The 20,808-nt window shown below is 46.3% G+C and overlaps 1 protein-coding gene across 3 annotated transcripts in view; it reads right to left on the reverse strand.

The window, feature by feature from the left end:
* Positions 1–5,157: 5,157 nt before the first annotated feature.
* The window catches only part of LOC133136347 (dual specificity calcium/calmodulin-dependent 3',5'-cyclic nucleotide phosphodiesterase 1C-like), a 118,103-nt gene continuing 102,452 nt past the window's right edge, over positions 5,158–20,808 (reverse strand). For all 3 annotated transcript variants that reach the window (XM_061253776.1, XM_061253777.1, XM_061253778.1), the window contains exons 6-17: positions 20,564–20,680; positions 19,203–19,343; positions 18,425–18,525; positions 16,232–16,360; positions 15,236–15,337; positions 14,729–14,849; positions 14,300–14,381; positions 13,620–13,740; positions 12,133–12,305; positions 11,253–11,435; positions 9,170–9,232; positions 5,158–7,055 (exon numbers count right to left, since the gene is read on the reverse strand). In XM_061253776.1, coding sequence (XP_061109760.1) covers positions 7,039–7,055; positions 9,170–9,232; positions 11,253–11,435; positions 12,133–12,305; positions 13,620–13,740; positions 14,300–14,381; positions 14,729–14,849; positions 15,236–15,337; positions 16,232–16,360; positions 18,425–18,525; positions 19,203–19,343; positions 20,564–20,680 — 1,350 coding nt within the window. In that variant the 3' untranslated portion in view covers positions 5,158–7,038. The remainder of the gene's footprint in view (positions 7,056–9,169; positions 9,233–11,252; positions 11,436–12,132; positions 12,306–13,619; positions 13,741–14,299; positions 14,382–14,728; positions 14,850–15,235; positions 15,338–16,231; positions 16,361–18,424; positions 18,526–19,202; positions 19,344–20,563; positions 20,681–20,808) is intronic.

Below are 20,808 nucleotides of genomic sequence, written 5' to 3' on the forward strand. Positions count from 1 at the left end.
TCATGTGTTTTAATTCCCTTGAGAGTGACCCTGCTTACAAGTGAAGTTGGGTCATGGTTTTCACCGAGTCAGGACTGTCACAACTTGCCAATTTGTGTTCCATCTAGAATCCCAATTTCCCAGACTTACTCATCTGACATAAGGTGTTCATGTGGAACCCTGGTGGGGAGCTTGTGTAGACCGTAATTCTTACACAACTGAGAGAAGCACAACACTGTTTGGTTCTCAACCTGTTTCTGGCTTCAACGGGAGTGAAAGTGATTGGGCCACACTGTATTGAATTTCTTTGGGAGTGAAGCTGATTGGGTCTCGCTGTGTCTTTGATTTCATCGGTAGCGAAACTGATTGGGTCTCGCTGTGTCTTTGATTTCATCGCTAGTGAAGCTGATTGGGTCTCGCTGTGTCTTTGACTTCATCGCTAGTGAAGCTGATTGGGTCTCGCTGTGTTCGATCCCAACAGGTGTGAGAGTGATGAAAGAGGACCGTCGTCTCGTTCACCTGGAAGACCAAGAGAAAGAAGGAAAGAACTAGAGCCCTAGCCTGGCCTGCACCAGATGTCCAGTTGTGTGTTGTGTTCATTAAAAAAAAATAAAGGCTCACAGCCCATTGAACTCAGATTTGTGCTTACTTCTGTCGCATTTTTAAAATACATATTCATGACGAATTAGATTCTATGGTAGTTTGGGGGTAGTAAATTGTGATAAATCTTGGTTAATCATGTTAAATTGCAGTAATCATGGGAAATAAAATTAAATGAGGGCAAATCACAGGGTAAACTGTGGTAAATTAAGGTAGATTATGGTCATAAATAATTACATTAATGTTTTGCTGAAATTCTAATTAATCACAGTAAAAAGGTTAAAAATCATGGGAAATATTTTCTCAGAATTGAATCCTGTTAAATAATGTCTGTGGTAAAAAACACCACTCATATTATATCCTTAGCCTTACCCTCAGTATCGCACTAACCATACCCTACACCTAATTGTAAGCATAATCTGAACTCTTGACATAACCCTAACCCTAATTATAACCCTAACCCAATTATAACCCTAATGCAGGCTAGAAAAACACTGGATTCTGAAACTTAGTACTCTATTTCCAAGAGGACTGAACAAACGCACATAAAACAGGAACACAAGAGGGACCAAACACTCAGAATGGCCAGTGCAAACCTTTCTTTCCCAAGGGGTAATGTCACAGATTCAATAGACTCACCAGATACCCAGCTCTTAATTCAGTTTACTTCCATCCGATCTACGTCTTAACGACAGTGCAGTATTGCCACCATCTGTCTCTCGTCCGTGCCCCTTAATAGATGTTGTGAAGATAGGGCGGCCTGTAGCGTAGTGGTTAAGGTAAATGACTGGGACACGCAAGGTCGGTGGTTCTAATCTTGGTGTAGCCAAAATAACATCTGCACAGCCGTTGGGCCCTTGAGCAAGGCCCTTAACCCTGCATTGCTCCAGGGGAGGATTGTCTCCTGCTTAGTCTAATCAACTGTACGTCGCCCTGGATAAGAGCGTCTGCCAAATGCCAATAATATAATATATAATATAAGGGGCCCTAATATGGGAAAGAAAGATTTCTTACTAATCTAAGCCAATTATAACCCGAGCCCTAATCATGACCCTAATCATGACCCTGATCATGACCCTAATCATGACCCTGACTCCAGCGTGTCCAGTGATGCGGAGGCGTGCTGTGAACGGGGCGAGGAAACGCATTGAGAGAGGACGGGGCGAGGAAACGCATTGAGAGAGGACGGGGCGAGGAAACGCATTGAGAGAGGACGGGGCGAGGAAACGCATTGAGAGAGGACGGGGCGAGGAAACGCATTCAGAGAGGACGGGGCGAGGAAACGCATTGAGAGAGGACGGGGCGAGGAAACGCATTCAGAGAGGACGGGGCGAGGAAACGCATTGAGAGAGGACGGGGCGAGGAAACGCATTGAGAGAGGACGGGGCGAGGAAACGCATTGAGAGAGGACGGGGCGAGGAAACGCATTCAGAGAGGACGGGGCGAGGAAACGCATTGAGAGAGGACGGGGCGAGGAAACGCATTCAGAGAGGACCCTCACGTCTCTCTCTGCAACGCTCAGCGTTTCATCACGAGCGGTGTTCTCACCAGCAGGGCCCCAGGCGCCCCATTAACGCTGCTTAAGGAAGGACACACACCCCGTATCTGAGCCCTTTGCATTCAAATTTATTATCATGACGGTGCGGTAATGTCACAGATTCAATAGACTCACCAGATACCCAGCTCTTAGTTCAGTTTACCTCCATCCCATCTACGTCTTAACGACAGTGCAGTATTGCCACCACCTGTCTCTCGTCCGTGCCCCTTAATAGATGTTGTGAAGATAGGGCGGCCTGTAGCGTAGTGGTTAAGGTAAATGACTGGGACACGCAAGGTCGGTGGTAGCCAAAATAACATCTGCACAGCCGTTGGGCCCTTGAGCAAGGCCCTTAAGCCTGCATTGCTCCAGGGGAGGATTGTCTCCTGCTTAGTCTAATCAACTGTACGTCGCTCTGGATAAGAGCGTCTGCCAAATGCCAATAATGTTACGTAAAAGATTCGTCTAATTGGAATGTTTTGTTTTCAACAGCATTTAGACAGAGTTTACAATGTGAAGATCACCAAGTTGAGTATCTGGTCAGTTTATATTGTCTGTGGTGACACAGCATGTTTAACACAGAGGACCACGTGGCTAGGACAGCTTTAGTGATTGACAGATTCTACCTGAAACAAGAGAGCAAACATGAGAACATAATTACAGGTCATAGCACAGTTAAGATGAATGTATTTGCAGTTCACCTTGAAGCTGACAGTGAGCTGAAACATTACATCAGAGTTCCCCTCAATGCTGCATTTGGGTTGGTGGAAAGTGCTACAGTCGGTTATTCGAAATATGCACAACATACAGTCTCAGACAAAACAAAATAACATACATTTTACATGTACAAAAAGTTTTATATTTATAGAGGTCAACATCTCACATAGTAAAGAATAAATATAGAAATATAATAAAAACAAAAAAATAGCAAAGTCAGATTTTTAAGACAACATGTATAGTATGCCTTAGATATTGTATTACATCATACTACCTTTTTGAAAAAGCAATATATGCCAACTTATGTTAAAATATAATATCCAAATATACTGTGTGTATTGCCTCAGTGCTTGAATCGATGCTATCAGCGCTTGAACTTCTATGTGTGTAGTGCTATGAATAATACACTACTAAACAATTAATGCAGGTCATTCCCTTCATGAGAAAGGAAGATATAGTAGCACATGATGTCTTCGAGTAAAGGCATAATGATTTACTTTAACTGGTGTGGCTAACTCCACCTCAATGTGGATTCCCTATATACCAGGAACATCCAGCCATTGTCCTGTTCTTTTGTATTATTTTATTAGAAACATTATTTATTATTAAAAACCTTTTTATTGATTTTTTTTGCACTTGATTGTGGATTCCAATATATGGCTATGATTATATTCACTTTGATGACTCTACGTAATATGCATATAGATCTCCACACACAAGTATTGCGAGTAAGACTGTATTACAGTGTGTAACAACTAAATAATGAATAATGTACGGTTTTAAAGGATTGTCTCTGTGTGTTTGCTGTAGGTTATTTTTTTTTCTGTAAAAAGCTTTGAAGGAGCAAACAGGCAATGACAACTCCCATATTATCATGAGTATGTGATTAACTGAAGTGAACATTACAACTTCGCCACAGAAAGAAGTACGTCACAGTGCTGCATATCATCGCAGGAGTAGCCCAGCGCAGGTGCAGTGACAGACCGGGAATGAAAGATGGAAAGACAACGGAAAGATCTCTTCACATGTCGAAATACGTTGTTTCGGATACACTCCACTTTACTGAGCTCGTCTGGCGTATTGGAACCTATTAAATCCTCTCAAACAGAGCAAACCCCGCCTTCTGGTCCTCTTGGTTGCCTCAGTTGCACCAGGAAAGATCAACGGAGCACAGAAAAGTGTTTCGTATCCCAAAACAATGACGTATTTGAGCCCGGTCTGAAACTTGCTTCTGTAGCCCAGGTTGAAATTCACCGTTCTCCGAACTGCGGTCTCTCCCGGATGTTTTACTCTTTGAATACCAGCAGGGGGAGCCACAGTCCCGGTGAATGAACTTCTTCCCACTGTTAGCGTTTGCTGATGCCTCTGTCTCCCTCAAGAGATAACGGGCTTGGACCGGCGGATCCTGGAGCCCGGCCCTGGTGGCACACTTCACTCGCGGTGCGGAAGCATTTAGTAGAGCAAACTACACCAGGTGCACATTCCAGTTTACACAGTAGCCCTGCAGTCTAACTCCACGTACAGTTAACATCAGCGCTGCTCAGAGCTCACTGATTGGCCACAGATTCCTCTCACCTGGTGCCCCAGGTTTAAACCAGCCCAGATTAGAGGGGAGGAATTCAAACCAGCAGCACCGACCGGCCAGATTTGAACATCACTGCCTTAGCCACGTGTGGCACTTGAAACATCAGCAAGTTGACCCGTGCTGTTCACTGAACCCGGCCAGCATTCTCACTCACTGAAAACATACAGCATGAAATATACCTGTCCACCCTCAATTGCCCAAGAATTTCTATTATTTTGTTCACTACAAATATTTGGCCGTATTACACTTTGAGTCATGTCTCGTTCTAGGGGCAATTAGGACCGTGACGGGCAGAAGAAAAAAAAAAAAAAAAAAAAGAATCCGACAGAAAACTGACAGATAAAGTGAGAGATCGTCAAACAGCTCTGATATTGCATTTGTGACAGACACATAGGACACACCTCGATACAAGAGACACAAATACTGCCAAGCACAAGTAGCCTCACTTATAAAACGGTCTTACAGAAAAATGGTATCATAAATAGTGGCTTACGCACAAAACCATGACTAAATAGTTATTTATGAAAACGCACTTTGACATGGATATGTAACGTGTGCACTAGATGTAAGTTACTTAACTGCTGGTTATGTTTGAGGTGCATTCGCAAGCAAGTTTTCAAAGATTATTTGAGATTCATATGCCGTGGGTGCATAAAATGCGGATAGCCCACTGTTATCCAGTTTAACGCTCTGTACGCGCTCTGTCAACATTATCATACACACGCTTTTCGGTGAACAGTTCTGTATGCGCTCTGTCAACATTATCATACACACGCTTTTCGGTGAACAGTTCTGTACGCGCTCTGTCAACATTATTATACACATACACAGTCCTTTCTATATCAGATAATAAGTTGGCCTGTTCTATACTCAACATGTTCAAATGTAATGCCGGCTAATGCTAACTGCAAGCTAGCCTGCACTCCTTTGTGTAGCTTTGCTGGTGGTTGGCTATTTTTCACTCAAAACCTACCGAGTAAAATGTTCAGTGATAAAACAACACTTAGAGAGTACATATGCTTTCTATTGGACTCGTACAGTGTGTACTCTGTGAGAGTTAAATTAACACTGACATTTTTTTCTGTGTAGCTATATTGCACAACATGTTTACGAGTGATGAGAATCACAGAACACCACTCGTTAATTTACCAAACTAAGTATGTACGTTTTCAGATATTATTTGTTTTTTTTTTAAGGGCAAGCAGCTACACTGTGGCCCGCAGACGAGTATGAACATAAACGTGAATATTTTGTTCCACCTTGTCGATCGTGTAATATCACAGTCTCCTGGATTACCACCTGAGTTGAGAAAAGAGTTTGCAAGCTGCAAAAACCTCAGTCAATCGTAGCAAATATTTTAGTATTATATTTAGACTTATTTCTGATAAGGACAATTTCACTTGTCAAGCAAAAACTTAAAACAAGGTAATATTTTCTATTTAAAAATTTAAAAATAAGATATTAATGGCAGGTAGCACATATTAGGTTTACTCCTGTAGTAAACTGAGCTTTGTATGGTATCTCCATTCACATTAGAATTTAGTCTAGAGCTAAGCTTAATCTGTGTCTGCCAAACTGGCCCGAAGTCTAATTACAATACTAAAACCATTGTTAAGAGAAATGCTTTTTTTGCAGTGCAGTACTCCAGTTATAGAAATGCAATATAATGAAATATAAATTAAATTATGTGTATATACATGTATATTTTAAAACCAGGATGATGATGATGCAACTGTATTGCAATAGCTGTATCTGTGGGAATGTTGCGATAGCTTCATAATGCACTTTATTTCAATATATCTTTCAATATATACATCTCCATAAGGGTTGGCCCTGGTATCAGGTAATAGCAGGAGCCAAATGTAAATATTGAGTTTGTTTGCTTTACATACCCCCTGTTTCTTATGTTATGGAGAGCAGCGAGTTTCCTGCCATTGTTTTCTCTATAACTGCCTATATATCTCTAAAATTGTGCCAAAAGAAACTAAAGGTTGTGAAAGAAACTAATTCAGCTTGTACTCACCATTCACACACTCTGAACACACGCCAAGGAGGCTCAGTCAACTCAACATGGCACATATTTAACTGAAGTAAATAAAAGTAATAATAAGCACATTAACAACAAAACATAATAACAATCACTACAGTAATTATAATACATGTAGAAATTGAGGGGGTAAATGATGACTTCAAGGTTATTCTTATGTATAGCATTCACTTCTCAGGCATAATGAGATCAGATGATAACGCTGGCTCCCCCTGGTGGTGGCTGAGGGGCGATGCATCGCTTCCAGTTGCCTGCAGTCTGCCGTTTAAAGAAAACTGGGCACGGTTCCCGGACTAGGCAGGGCACCCAAACGCTCTGTGCAGCTGCCCTATCAGTCCTGACCTACAGGGGGCAGTGTAGGGTCAAGTGTCCCCTTCAGACAGCTCACATAGTGCGTCAGGATATGGTGTGGGAGAAAATGAGGAGCAGTGTTGATACGTTTATATTAATGGTGTAATATTTATATAATATTGAAGGTCATGGGGGGGGGGGGGGGGCGTTATTATTATTATGAGCAGTGGGTTGTGGGCGTGTGGGTGGTGGCTATTTTACACAGCTCATTTCTGGGTCTTCTTAATCCCCTTCTTTCTCTGTGGGGAAACATGGGACATGTAGTCATATTACCCACAATTATACTACAATTTACTACAAATCTACAATTTCACATCATTCACGACATTTTCAAATTTAAACTGTGTGAGTGTCTGTGTGTGTGTGTGTGTGAGAGAGAGATACAGAAAGGAGACTGTGTGCACATGTGTGTTTGTGTGTATATATATATATATATATATATATATATATATATGTGTGTGTTTGTGTATATATATATATATACTGTATGTGTGTGTTTGTGTATATATACAGTGCATCCGGAAAGTATTCACAGCGCTTCACTTTTCCCACATTTTGTTATGTTACAGCCTTATTCCAAAATGGAATAAATTCATTTTTTTCCTCAAAATTCTACACACAACACCCCATAATGACAACATGAATGAAATTTTTGCAAATTTATAAAATAAATAAATAAATAAGAAATCACATGTACATAAGTATTCACAGCCTTTGCCATGAAGCTCAAAATTGAGCTCAGGTGCATCCTGTTTCCACTGATCAACCTTGAGATGATTCTACAGCTTAATTGGAGTCCACCTGTGGTAAATTCAGTTGATTGGACATGATTTGGAAAGGCACACACCAAGCATGAAGTCAAAGGAATTATCTGTAGACCTCCGAGACAGGATTGTCTCGAGGCACAAATCTGGGGAAGGGTACAGAAAAATTTCTGCTGCTTTGAAGGTCCCAATGAGCACAGTGGCCTCCATCATCCGTAAATGGAAGAAGTTCGGAACCACCAGGACTCTTCCTAGAGCTGGCCGCCCATCTAAACTGAGCAATCAGGGGAGAAGGGCCTTAGTCAGGGAGGTGACCAAGAAACTGATGGTCACTCTGTCAGAGCTCCAGCATTCCTCTGTGGAGAGAGGAGAACCTTCCAGAAGGACAACCATCTCTGCAGCAATCCACCAATCAGGCCTGTATGGTAGAGTGGCCAGATGGAAGCCACTCCTTAGTAAAAGGCACATGGCAGCCCGCCTGAAGTTTGCCAAAAGGCACCTGAAGGACTCTTAGACCATGACAAACAAAATTCTCTGGTCTGATGAGAAAAAGATTGAACTCTTTGGCGTGAATGCCAGGCGTCATGTTTGGAGGAAACCAGGCACCGCTCATCACCTGGCCAATACCATCCCTACAGTGAAGCATGATGGTGGCAGCTTCATGCTGTGGGGATGTTTTTCAGTGGCAGGAACTGGGAGACTAGTCAGGATTGAGGGAAAGATGAATGCAGCAATGTACAGACACATCCTGGATGAAAACCTGCTCCAGATCGCTCTTGACCTCAGACTGGGGCGACGGTTCATCTTTCAGCAGGACAACAACCCTAAGCACACAGCCAAGATATCAAAGGAGTGGCTTCAGGACAACTCTGTGAATGTCCTTGAGTGGCCCAGCCAGAGCCCAGACTTGAATCCGATTGAACATCTCTGGAGAGATCTGAAAATGGCTGTGCACCGACGCTCCCCATCCAACCTGATGGAGCTTGAGAGGTGCTGCAAAGAGGAATGGGTGAAACTGCCCAAAGATAGGTGTGCCAAGCTTGTGGCATCATATTCAAAAAGACTTGAGGCTGTAATTGCTGCCAAAGGCGCATCAACAAAGTATTGAGCAAAGGCTGTGAATACTTATGTACATGTGATTTCTTAGTTTTTTATTTTTAATAAATTTGCAAAAATTTCAAAAAAATCTCTTTCATGTTGTCATTATGGGGTGTTGTGTGTAGAATTTGGAGGGAAAAAATGAATTTATTCCATTTTGGAATAAGGCTGTAACATAACAAAATGTGGGAAAAGTGAAGCGCTGTGAATACTTTCCGGATGCACTGTATATGTGTGTTTGAGAGTATGTGTGTCTGTGTGTATGTGTGTGTTTGTGTGCACTTGTGTGTTTGGGGAGACATTAGCTCAGGAGGCAAGAGCAGTCGTCTGGCAGTCAGAAGGTTGCCGGTTTGATCCCGCCCTGGGTGTGTCGAAGTGTCCCTGAGCAACCCCCAATTGCTCCTGATGAGCTGATTGGTGCCTTGCATGGCAGCCAATCGCTGTTGGTGTGTGCGTGTGTGTGTCTGCGAGTGAGTGTTTGATGCACTCACCATCAGCATTTTTTTTCTGACTGTCATCATTCCCAGTCGAGCCGGAATTTTCTTTCACTTCTCCTGAAATTCAGGAAAAGTCTGATAATATGAATAATGAGAGTGCACTACTTTACTATTGTAATATACAACAAATTAAACAAAATGACACAAATGGTCTCAATGGTTAATGCTAGAGAAATGCCAGTGGGAATATGTCTCAAATATGGTATTTGGTATATAAAATAATAGATTGGCACTTTAAAAGTAAAATAAATGTATGTATACCGAAGGCCAGCCCCACGCTCATAACATGGTTTAAATTCATTCCAGATTTGTTATGAATTCTTTTATGTTATGAATTATTTTGGAATGGAAGGCAGGCATGCTTTATGTATTTTTTAAATGTATTTATTTTAAATGTAGTCAATACCAAGTTACGACATATACAGTGTGTACATAATTGACATTTAAAACAGGCACATGTATGGCCGTGAGCAGTATTCCGTGGCATGACGCTGGTCGTGTGCACTGGGCAGCACGGTAAAACCCTACATCGGGGACGTTTAGTCCAAATGTTAATATCCACCTGAAATCGAGTCATTTGCAGAGTGGCAGATAGAGGGAGCTCTTGCCACATTGGTCCTGACCACACGAGACTAAGGCCGCAAAGGAGTCGATCGGGCGAGACGCGATTCAAAGTCGTTTTCTCTACGCATGTTAAACCCAGATCCAAATTCGGTTACGTGTTTAATGACGCTATTATTAACACAGTTTCATTTTTAGGGGACTCAAGTACTAATTATTATTACCACAAACTAAGAAAATAAGCTGGGTATTTTGGAATGTTGACAACTTATGGACATTTCTTGATCTAAAGCCGACGGACTCCCAGCAATAACTAAACGGATAATTATTTAGCCTGTATCGAGCAAGACTGCTCACCCCATTTTTCCTGGGACAAATCTGCCTTGTTAGCACACATAAAACGGAACTATTTACATACAATTCGTTCAATTTGCCCGGAATGCATTTATCATAAACATTACAGGAATCTGTTAGTGTATATAATAACACGATAATGGTTTTACAACATAATCTTTGTGAAATTAGGTTGCTGCGGCCTGCGGGTGCAGAAATCAATGCTGTAAAACAGGACAAACCTGAACTTGCTGGGCGTCAGGTTTGTCCTGTTTGTAGCCTTGGTTGTGTTCACTAGCTCCGTTAGTGTTAAGATGAATGCTTATATTCAATTCAGTTTAATCCAGTCTTTAATCGCATTCTGCCATTCACGCATACGCCGTCACAAACACGCCAAGCAGAAAAACATTAACATTAGGAATAAATGGATATGAATCCTTCGGAAAAAAAGCAAGTAAGGTAAAAAAAAAAAATTGACATGTTATGGACTGAAATAAAACTGTTTAAAAGTCCCATATTGTAGAAAATGACAGTTCCCTTGCTATGCGAATTATAAAGGAGTTGAATGTGTTATAAAAACACTGTGAAATTATCTAGTATATGCACTTCGTGACATTACAACGATGTGCTGGTTTGCTTCGGAGCAGCTTGTAGCCGGAACCAATCAAAGTGACTCGGCACATACAGCGTTCATCTCATTGGAGCTAGCCGGCCAATCACAACAGAGGTTCGTCGACGTCAATAAGATAAGATATCCTTTATTGAACCCTGTGGGGTAATTTGGCCTCTGCATTTGACCCATCCTAGTTACCTAGGAGCAGTGGGCAGCCACAGTGCAGCGCCCGGGGAGCAATGTGGGGTTAAGGGCCTTGCTCAAGGGCCCAACGGCTGTGCAGATCATTTATTTTGGCTCGACCGGGATTCAAACCACTGACGTTGTGGCTCCCAGTCATGTACCTTAACCACTACACTACAAGCCGCCCCAATGAGCCTTAAAGACACAGTCACTAAAACATCCTGTTCTTGGTAAAGCTCATGAGAGGCACTGGACGATGGACGTTTAAAACTGGATAGAGATTGTGGTTTTAAGTACCAAAAACAATGTCGTCTTATGGATATCAGAACCTGAAATAAAGCACTGGACTCACGATACAGGACCGTTAGAGAGGGTGGAGGCTCTCACCGTTTTGAACGTGCGGACCGGTCTTGGCCTTGGCCTCAGTCTTAGGCTCCGGCCCCGCCCCCGCCTTCTCCTTCATGTCGGTTGGCCCTGATGAGCCTGGCCCTCCCCCTGCCTGCTCTGATTGGTCAGTCTTCCCTGCCTGCTCCTGCTGTGCTGCCTCTGCCTCCTGCTTGGCCTTCTCATCTGCCGCAAGAGGAGAGCAAGGCCGGGAAAACATCACCGTCTAAAGTGCAACTGTGCTCATCACCTGGCTCATTATCACTGTGCACACTTTAGGCCTTTAGCAGAGGTTCGGAAATATAGAGACATAGCCCACTGAGGCTATGCACTACACTGGTTACAACCCCATCCAACAACACCCAACCTCAACCAGACACCAGCCCCATCCAACAACACCAGACTTCAACCAGACATCAACCCCATCCAACAACACCCAGAGATCAGCCCCATCCAAAACACCCAGACATCAGCCCCATCCAACAACACCTGACATCAACCCCATCCAACAACACCCAGACATCAGCCCCATCCAACAACACCCAGAGATCAGCCCCATCCAACAACACCCAGAGATCAGCCCCATCCAACAACACCCAGAGATCAGCCCCATCCAAAACACCCAGAGATCAGCCCCATCCAACAACACCCAGAGATCAGCCCCATCCAACAACACCCAGAGATCAGCCCCATCCAAAACACCCAGAGATCAGCCCCATCCAACAACACCCAGAGATCAGCCCCATCCAACAACACCCAGACATCAGCCCCATCCAACAACACCCAGACATCAACCAGACATTAAGCCCATCCAACACCTGACTTTAACCAGACATCAAGCCCATCCAACATGACCCAAAGCTTTGGCTCCAAGCAGCCCCACCTGTGACAGCTTGGGCCTTCCACCTCTCCCTGTTCTTGAGCACCTCATCGTTCCACACGGACTTGAAGTTCTTGATGTTAACAGTGAGGAGCGAGCAGTTGTGGGAGGAGTTTCCCTCTGGCCCCATGCTCTTCTCAATGTGCTTTGCCTCCTCAGAAGTGATGCTGTTCAGACTGGGGCAGAGACAGGAAGTGATGCGGGTCAGAGTATGGCAGAGACAGGAAGTGATGCTGTTCAGACTGGGGCAGAGACAGGAAGTGATGCGGGTCAGAGTATAGCAGAGACAGCAAGTGATGCTGTTCAGACTGGGGCAGAGACAGGAAGTGATGCGGCTCAAACTGGGGCAGAGACAGGAAGTGATGTGGCTCAGACTGGGGCAGAGACAGGAAGTGATGCGGGTCAGAGTATGGCAGAGACAGGAAGTGATGCTGTTCAGACTGGGGCAGAGACAGGAAGTGATGCGGCTCAGACTGGGGCAGAGACAGGAAGTGATGCGGCTCAGACTGGGGCAGAGACAGGAAGTGATGCGGGTCAGACTGGGGCAGAGACAGGAAGTTATTCTGTTCAGACTGGGGCAGAGACAGGAAGTGATGCTGTTCAGACTGGGGCAGAGACAGGAAGTGATGCGGCTCAGACTGGGGCAGAGACAGGAAGTGATGCGGGTCAGACTGGGGTAGAGACAGGAAGTGATGCGGGTCAGACTGGGGCAGAGACAGGAAGTGATTCTGTTCAGACTGGGGCAGAGACAGGAAGTGATGCGGGTCAGAGTATGGCAGAGACAGGAAGTGATGCTGTTCCACTGTGAAACTTTTTCTGCTGAATGGAAAAACCCAGAACTCACATAGGATGTATATTATTACTTGTACATTTTGCTTCAATGCATGTCAATAACCATATTTCAATTTAATAAATAAATGTGATTCATTGAATAATTCAATTGAAATATCAATTACAAAACATTTCTGTAGATGCATATGCATCTTATGCATATGTAATGGTGTCTTGTGAGACAGGAAGTGGAGGTGCCAGGAGGAGGAACTGCAGTTCTGTGGGACAGGAAGTGGAGGTGCCAGGAGGAGGAACTGGGGTTCTGTGGGACAGGAAGTGGAGGTGCCAGGAGGAGGAACTGGGGTTCTGTGGGACAGGAAGTGGAGGTGCCAGGAGGAGGAACTGCGGTTCTGTGGGACAGGAGGTGGAGGTGCCAGGAGGAGGAACTGGGGTTCTGTGGGACAGGAAGTGGAGGTGCCAGGAGGAGGAACTGCGGTTCTGTGGGACAGGAGGTGGAGGTGCCAGGAGGAGGAACTGGGGTTCTGTGGGACAGGAAGTGGAGGTGCCAGGAGGAGGAACTGGGGTTCGGTGGGACAGGAAGTGGAGGTGCCAGGAGGAGGAACTGGGGTTCTGTGGGACAGGAAGTGGAGGTGCCAGGAGGAGGAACTGGGGTTCTGTGGGACAGGAAGTGGAGGTGCCAGGAGGAGGAAGTGACGGACCTGGAGCGCCGGGCGGCAGCGGGGCCGGACTGGGAGGCCTCGTCGATCAGCGGCGTGACGATGTGCTCGGTCATGTCCGTCAGGACCGTGAACGTGGGAATCACGATGAAGTCGATGAACCCTGAATCAGGAGGGAAGCGCAACGGCCATCCCTGAAGTTTCACACGTGAGGTAAAGTCCCTGAATTCATATTCCTCCAAGCATAAAATACAGCCAGCTCACTACACTACACAAGATGCTCTCTTTTCTGCAAAATACAGTTCATATATTTTCAGCAAATATGCAAGACATTATCACAAATATATAATAATAATTAATTAATAATTAATAATAATAATAATTTCTATATTCTATAGAAATTCTCTTAACAGTATATATAAAATTATGCTCTCATACATGTGCTTATTGTATACCTTTGCAAAGAAAAAACAAAGAAATTATGTTTTTTCTCATGCCAGGTAGGACTCGTATTCTCATATTTAGGATTATTAAAGGTCTTTTATTTTTGTTTTTTAATATCAGGGGGCGGGCAGTTACTGTCCTATCACATGGAAGATGTCTGTAGACTGGTGTTTGCTTTTTTGCGTTGTTATTTTTAGGGTAATGTGCTTAATTGTCAGGTGGAACCTCAGGTGTTGGTCCTGCTGGACCAGGGGGAGGAAGAAGAAGGACGGACTAACCAATTTGTGACTGCGCTACCATGGTTGAGTTACGGTCACAAAGCGGTGAGAACGGAAGACCCAGCTCTGCCTCCTTATCTCCCTGCAGAGAGAGAGAGAGAGAGAGAGAGAGAGAGTGAGAGTGAGAGAGCGAGAGAGGGAGGAAGGAAGAGAGAGTGAGGGGGAGAGGGGGAGAGAGAGAGAGGGGGGGGGGGAGGAAGGAAGAGAGAGAGGGGGGGAGAGGGAGGGAGGGAGAGAGGAAGAGAGAGAGAGAGAGGGAGAGAGGAAGAGAGAGAGAGAGAGGGGGGGAGAGGGGGAGAGAGGGAGAGAGAGAGAATGAGAGAGGGAGAGAATGAGAGAGTGAGTGGGAGAGAGGGAGAGGATGGTGTGCAGGTATAGAGGTGTACAGAAAGGTGCACAGGTGTAGAGTGGTGTGCAGGTGGAGCTCACCTGGATGAAGAACTCCTCCAGCAGAGAGCTGGTCCACTGGTGGTGCAGGTCCCATTTCTTGGCCGGGTGGCTGATGTCAGCAGTGTGCAGCAAGAGAGATAAGGCTTTGGGCTTGTCAAAGCTGTGGAGAAGAGGAGCAGGCAGCAGAGTGTAATAATACCGGTGTGTGTGTGTGTGTGTGTGTGTGTGCGTGTGCGCGCGCGTGTGTGTGTGTGTGTGTGTGTCTGTGCGTGCGAGTGTGCATGTCTGTGTGTATCTGTGTGCGGGGTGGGGTTTGGGTGGTGTGGTGGTAGGTGGGGGTGAGTGGTTTGCGTGGTCATTAGGTGGGGTTTGGGTAGTGTTGAGGTGGGGTTTGGGTGGTGTTTAGGTGGGGTTTGGGTAGTGTTTAGGTGGGGTTTGGGTGGGGTTTGGGTAGTGTTTAGGTGGTGTTTGTGTGGTATTTAGGTGGGGTTTGGGTAGTGTTTAGGTGGTGTTTGGGTGGTGTTTGGGTGGGGCTGCCCTGCTCACCCCTCAGGCTGCTGTATGAAGCTCTTCATGGATTTGATCTGCTGGAAGTGACAGGACATGTCTGTGGCCAACACCATCTCCACGACCATGGCACGCAACTCCCTGAGAAAGAGGGAGAGAGAGGGGGAGGGAGGGAGAGAGAGAGAGGGGGAGAGAGGGAGGGAGAGAGAGAGAGGGGGAGGGAGGGAGAGAGAGAGGGGGAGGGAGGGAGAGAGAGAGGGGGAGGGAGGGAGAGAAAGAGAGAGGGGGAGAGAGGGAGAGAGAGGGGAAGGGAGGGAGGGAGAGAGAGGGAGGGGGAGAGAGGGAGAGAGAGAGAGGGGAGAGAGGGAGAGAGAGAGGGAGAGGGAAAGAGGGAGGGGGGAGAGAGGGAGACGGAGAGGCAGAGAGAGAGAGGGGGGAGAGGGAGAGAGGGAGAGACAGAGGGAGAGATAAAGAGAGAGGGAGAAAGAGACAGGGAGAGAGGGAGAGGGAGAGAGAGAAGGAGACAGAAAGAGAAAGATACAGTCATCAGAAACTGCACGTTACTCGTACTTCAGGAGGATCGTCAGTGAAAGGCAGTATGAGCAGTGTCATAAGCCCCAGTCATAACCTCTCTAAAGAAACTCCCCCACAACTCTACAACACACGCATTCCAGAAAAATGACATTCGCAGCCAATGTTCGGGAACGTGGAGCAGGGTGGCTTGGCCAGAGGACCTGTGGTCTAAGAGACCAGACCTGGGATTCAAAGCAAACACAATTCAGAATTTCACTAAGCTTGTCTGGTGTCTTGGAGCAAATGAAACAATCCCAAATGCAGATCAATCGGATAAACTGACCAAGAAGTAGCAATAACACAGTTTTGGCAACTAAGACACAGAGAATAGTGTAGAAATAGAGCACACATAAGTGCGATAATTACGGCATTCAGCACACAACACACACGGCTGAGCTGATGACAGGGGAAGGGGGAAGGGGCAGGGCTTGCGCAGGTGTGGGGGAGACGGGCGGGGCTCACCTCCAGTCGTCCTTGGACAGGTTGGACAGGATGTTCATCTCCTCGTCGTCCTGCATGAGGCGATACGCCGCGCTCACGTGGTGGTTCTCCTGCACCGCCCGGTCATTGTACAAGATGGCCGAATCAGACCTGCGACACACACCACACACCACAAACCACACATCACACACCACACATCACACACCACACATCACACACCACACACCACACATCACACACCACACACATCACATCACATCACAAACCACACATCACATCACACCACACATCACACATCACACATCACACACCACACACCACACATCACATCACATCACAAACCACACATCACACACCACACACCACACATCACACACCACACACATCACATCACATCACAAACCACACATCACATCACACCACACATCACACATCACACATCACACATCACACACCACACATCACACACCACACACCACACATCACACATCACACACCACACATCACACACCACACACCACACATCACACACCACACATCACACACCACACACCACACATCACACATCACACACCACACCACACACCACATCACACACCACACACCACACATCACACATCACACACCACACCACACATCACAAACCACACATCACACACCACACACCACACACCACACACCACACATCACACATCACACACCACACACCACATCACACACCACACACCACACACCACACACCACATCACACACCACACACCACACATCACACACCACACATCACACACCACACACCACACACCACACATCACATCACATCACACACCACACACCACACATCACAAACCACACACCACACATCACACACCACACATCACAAACCACACACCACACATCACATCACATCACACACCACACATCACACACCACACACCACACATCACAAACCACACACCACACATCACACACCACACACCACACATCACAAACCACACACCACACACCACACATCACAAACCACACATCACAAACCACACATCACACACCACACATCACACACCACACATCACACACCACACATCACAAACCACACATCACAAACCACACATCACACACCACACATCACACATCACACACCACACATCACACATCACACACCACACACCACACATCACACATCACACATCACAAACCACACATCACACACCACACACCACACATCACACACCACACATCACAACCACACATCACACACCACACACCACACACCACACATCACAAACCACACACCACACATCACAAACCACACATCACACACCACACATCACACATCACACACCACACACCACACGTCACACACCACACATCACACACCACACACCACACACCACACGTCACAAACCACACATCACAAACCACACATCACACACCACACATCACACACCACACACCACACGTCACACACCACACATCACACATCACAAACCACACATCACATCACAAACCACACACCACAAACCACACATCACACACCACACATCAAACATCACACACCACACATCACAAACCACACATCACACACCACACATCACAAACCACACATCACAAACCACACATCACACACCACACACCACACACCACACATCACAAACCACACACCACACATCACACACCACACACACCACACACCACACGTCACACACCACACATCACACACCACACACCACACATCACACACCACACACCACACGTCACACACCACACATCACACACCACACACCACACACCACACGTCACAAACCACACATCACAAACCACACATCACACACCACACATCACACACCACACACCACACACCACACGTCACACACCACACATCACACATCACAAACCACACATCACATCACACACCACACACCACACATCACAAACCACACATCACACACCACACATCACACACCACATCACACATCACACATCACACATCACACACCACACACCACACATCACACCACACACCACACCACACACCACACATCACCAACCACACATCACAAACCACTGATTTGTGACGTGTGTACGATGTGGAAGGCGTGTGTTGTACAGGTGTGTAGTGTTACCTGGTCTGGATGTGGAAGGTGTGTGTTGTACAGGTGTGCAGTGTTACCTGGTCTGGATGTGGAAGGTGTGTGTTGTACAGGTGTGCAGTGTTACCTGGTCTGGATGTGGAAGTTGTTGGTGGTGCCAGTATGCTCATAGTCATGGACAGCAGCAGCAAAGAGCATGGCAAAGATCTCCAGCTCCGATAGCCAGTGCTAAGAGAGAGAGAGAGAGAGAGAGAGAGAGAGAGAGAGAGAGAGAGAGAGAGAGAGAGGGGGGGGAGAAAGAGGGAGAGGGCGAGAGAGATACAGAGAGGGAGAGGGCGAGAGAGATACAGAGAGAGAGAGGGCGAGAGATACAGAGAGAGAACGAGAGACAGAGACAGAGAGAGAGTGAGCAAGAGAGAGAGAGAGAGAGAGACAGAGATTAGGCTGATTAAATATTTTCATTAACAAGCTGATTTACAGGTCTACCTAATAAGAGTGCATGTGTGAGTCTGTGTGTGTGTGTGTGTGTGTGCGTGTGAGTGTGTGAGTGTGTATGTGTATGTCTGAGTGTGTATGTATATGTGTGTATCTATGAGTGTGTGTGTTTGTATCTCTGTGTATGTATGAGTGTGTGTGTGTGTGTGTGTGAGTATGTGAGTGAGTGAGTGAGTGAGTGAGTGAGTGAGTGAGTGAGTGTGTGAGTGAGTGAGTGAGTGAGTGAGTGAGTGAGTGAGTGAGTGAGTGAGTGAGTATGTGAGTGAGTGAGTGAGTGAGTGAGTGAGTGAGTGTGTGAGTGAGTGAGTGAGTAAGTGAGTGAGTGTGTGAGTGAGTGAGTGTGTGAGAGAGTGAGTGAGTGAGTGAGTGAGTGAGTGAGTGAGTGTGTGAGTGAGTGAGTGAGTGCTCACCACCATCCCAGTCTTCAGCACGAGGTAGTGCACAGTCTGTGTGACGTCAGCAGCGTGCATGAGGTTGTGATAGGGGTTCTTATACTTGCTGTACCCCACTTCCAACGCCTCCACGAACGACACCACTGCAGAGATGGGGATCTGGAGGGCAGCCCGTCACGCACTTTACTCAACATTACAGAGTAACACAAGGTGCACATTCCAGTTCACATATCAGCCCTGCACTCTACATACAGCTAACACCAGCTATCAGCCCTGCCCTCTACATACAGCTAACACCAGCTATCAGCCCTGCACTCTACATACAGCTAACACCAGCTATCAGCCCTGCACTCTACATACAGCTAACATCAGCTATCAGCCCTGCACTCTACATACAGCTAACATCAGCTATCAGCCCTGCACTCTACACACAGCTAACACCAGCTATCAGCCCTGCCCTCTACATACAGCTAACACCAGCTATCAGCCCTGCACTCTACATACAGCTAACACCAGCTATCAGCCCTGCACTCTACATACAGCTAACACCAGCTATCAGCCCTGCCCTCTACACACAGCTAACATCAGCCCTGCACTCTACATACAGCTAACACCAGCTATCAGCCCTGCACTCTACATACAGCTAACACCAGCTATCAGCCCTGCCCTCTACACACAGCTAACATCAGCCCTGCACTCTACATACAGCTAACATCAGCTATTAGCCCTGCACTCTACATACAGCTAACATCAGCTATCAGCCCTGCACTCTACACACAGCTAACACCAGCTATCAGCCCTGCACTCTACACACAGCTAACATCAGCTATCAGCCCTGCACTCTACATACAGCTAACATCAGCTATCAGCCCTGCACTCTACATACAGCTAACATCAGCGCCACTCAGATCTGACCCTCCAGGTCAGGAGCGCTGCTGCTTTGCGGTATTGCAGTGTTAGTGGCGGTATTGCAGTGGCAGTATTGCAGTGGCAGTATTGGTATTGCAGTGGCAGTATTGCAGTCTCTGTGGCAGTATTGCAGTGGTTGTGGTGGTATTGCAGTGGCGGTATTGCAGTGTCAATGGCGGTATTGCAGTGGCAGTATTGCAGTGTCAATGGCGGAATTGCAGTGGCAGTATTGCAGTGGTAGTGGCAGTATTGCAGTGGTAGTGGTGGTATTGCAGTGTTAGTGGCAGAATTGCAGTGGCAGTGGCAGTATTGCAGTATAGTGGCAGTAATGCAGTGGTAGTGGCACTATTGCAGTGGTAGTGGCGGTATTGCAGTGCTAGTGGCTGTACTGCAGTGTTAGTGGCGGTATTGCAGTGGCAGGCAGTTCAATAACACCATTGTTTAAGGCCATCTCCTTCCAGGTGTCTGACCTTGAATCGAGTGATGAGGTCATATCTGGTCAGGAGCTCGTAGAAAATGAACTTCAGTGCGTGGTCTCCACTGGCCTCATTCAGGGTAAACACGTCAAAGGACCAGGTGTCCACATTCTGACGGGAACAAGACAGAACATAGGCACATGGGAGACTGCAGTGTAAGGATAAGTGTTCAGACCCTTTTCACCCATGGTTGCCATCAAGCATTCATTTGTATCACTCTGACATTTTGAACAAGTAAC

This window comes from Conger conger, chromosome 9, assembly GCF_963514075.1.
Source record: "Conger conger chromosome 9, fConCon1.1, whole genome shotgun sequence".
Lineage (NCBI taxonomy): Eukaryota > Metazoa > Chordata > Actinopteri > Anguilliformes > Congridae > Conger > Conger conger.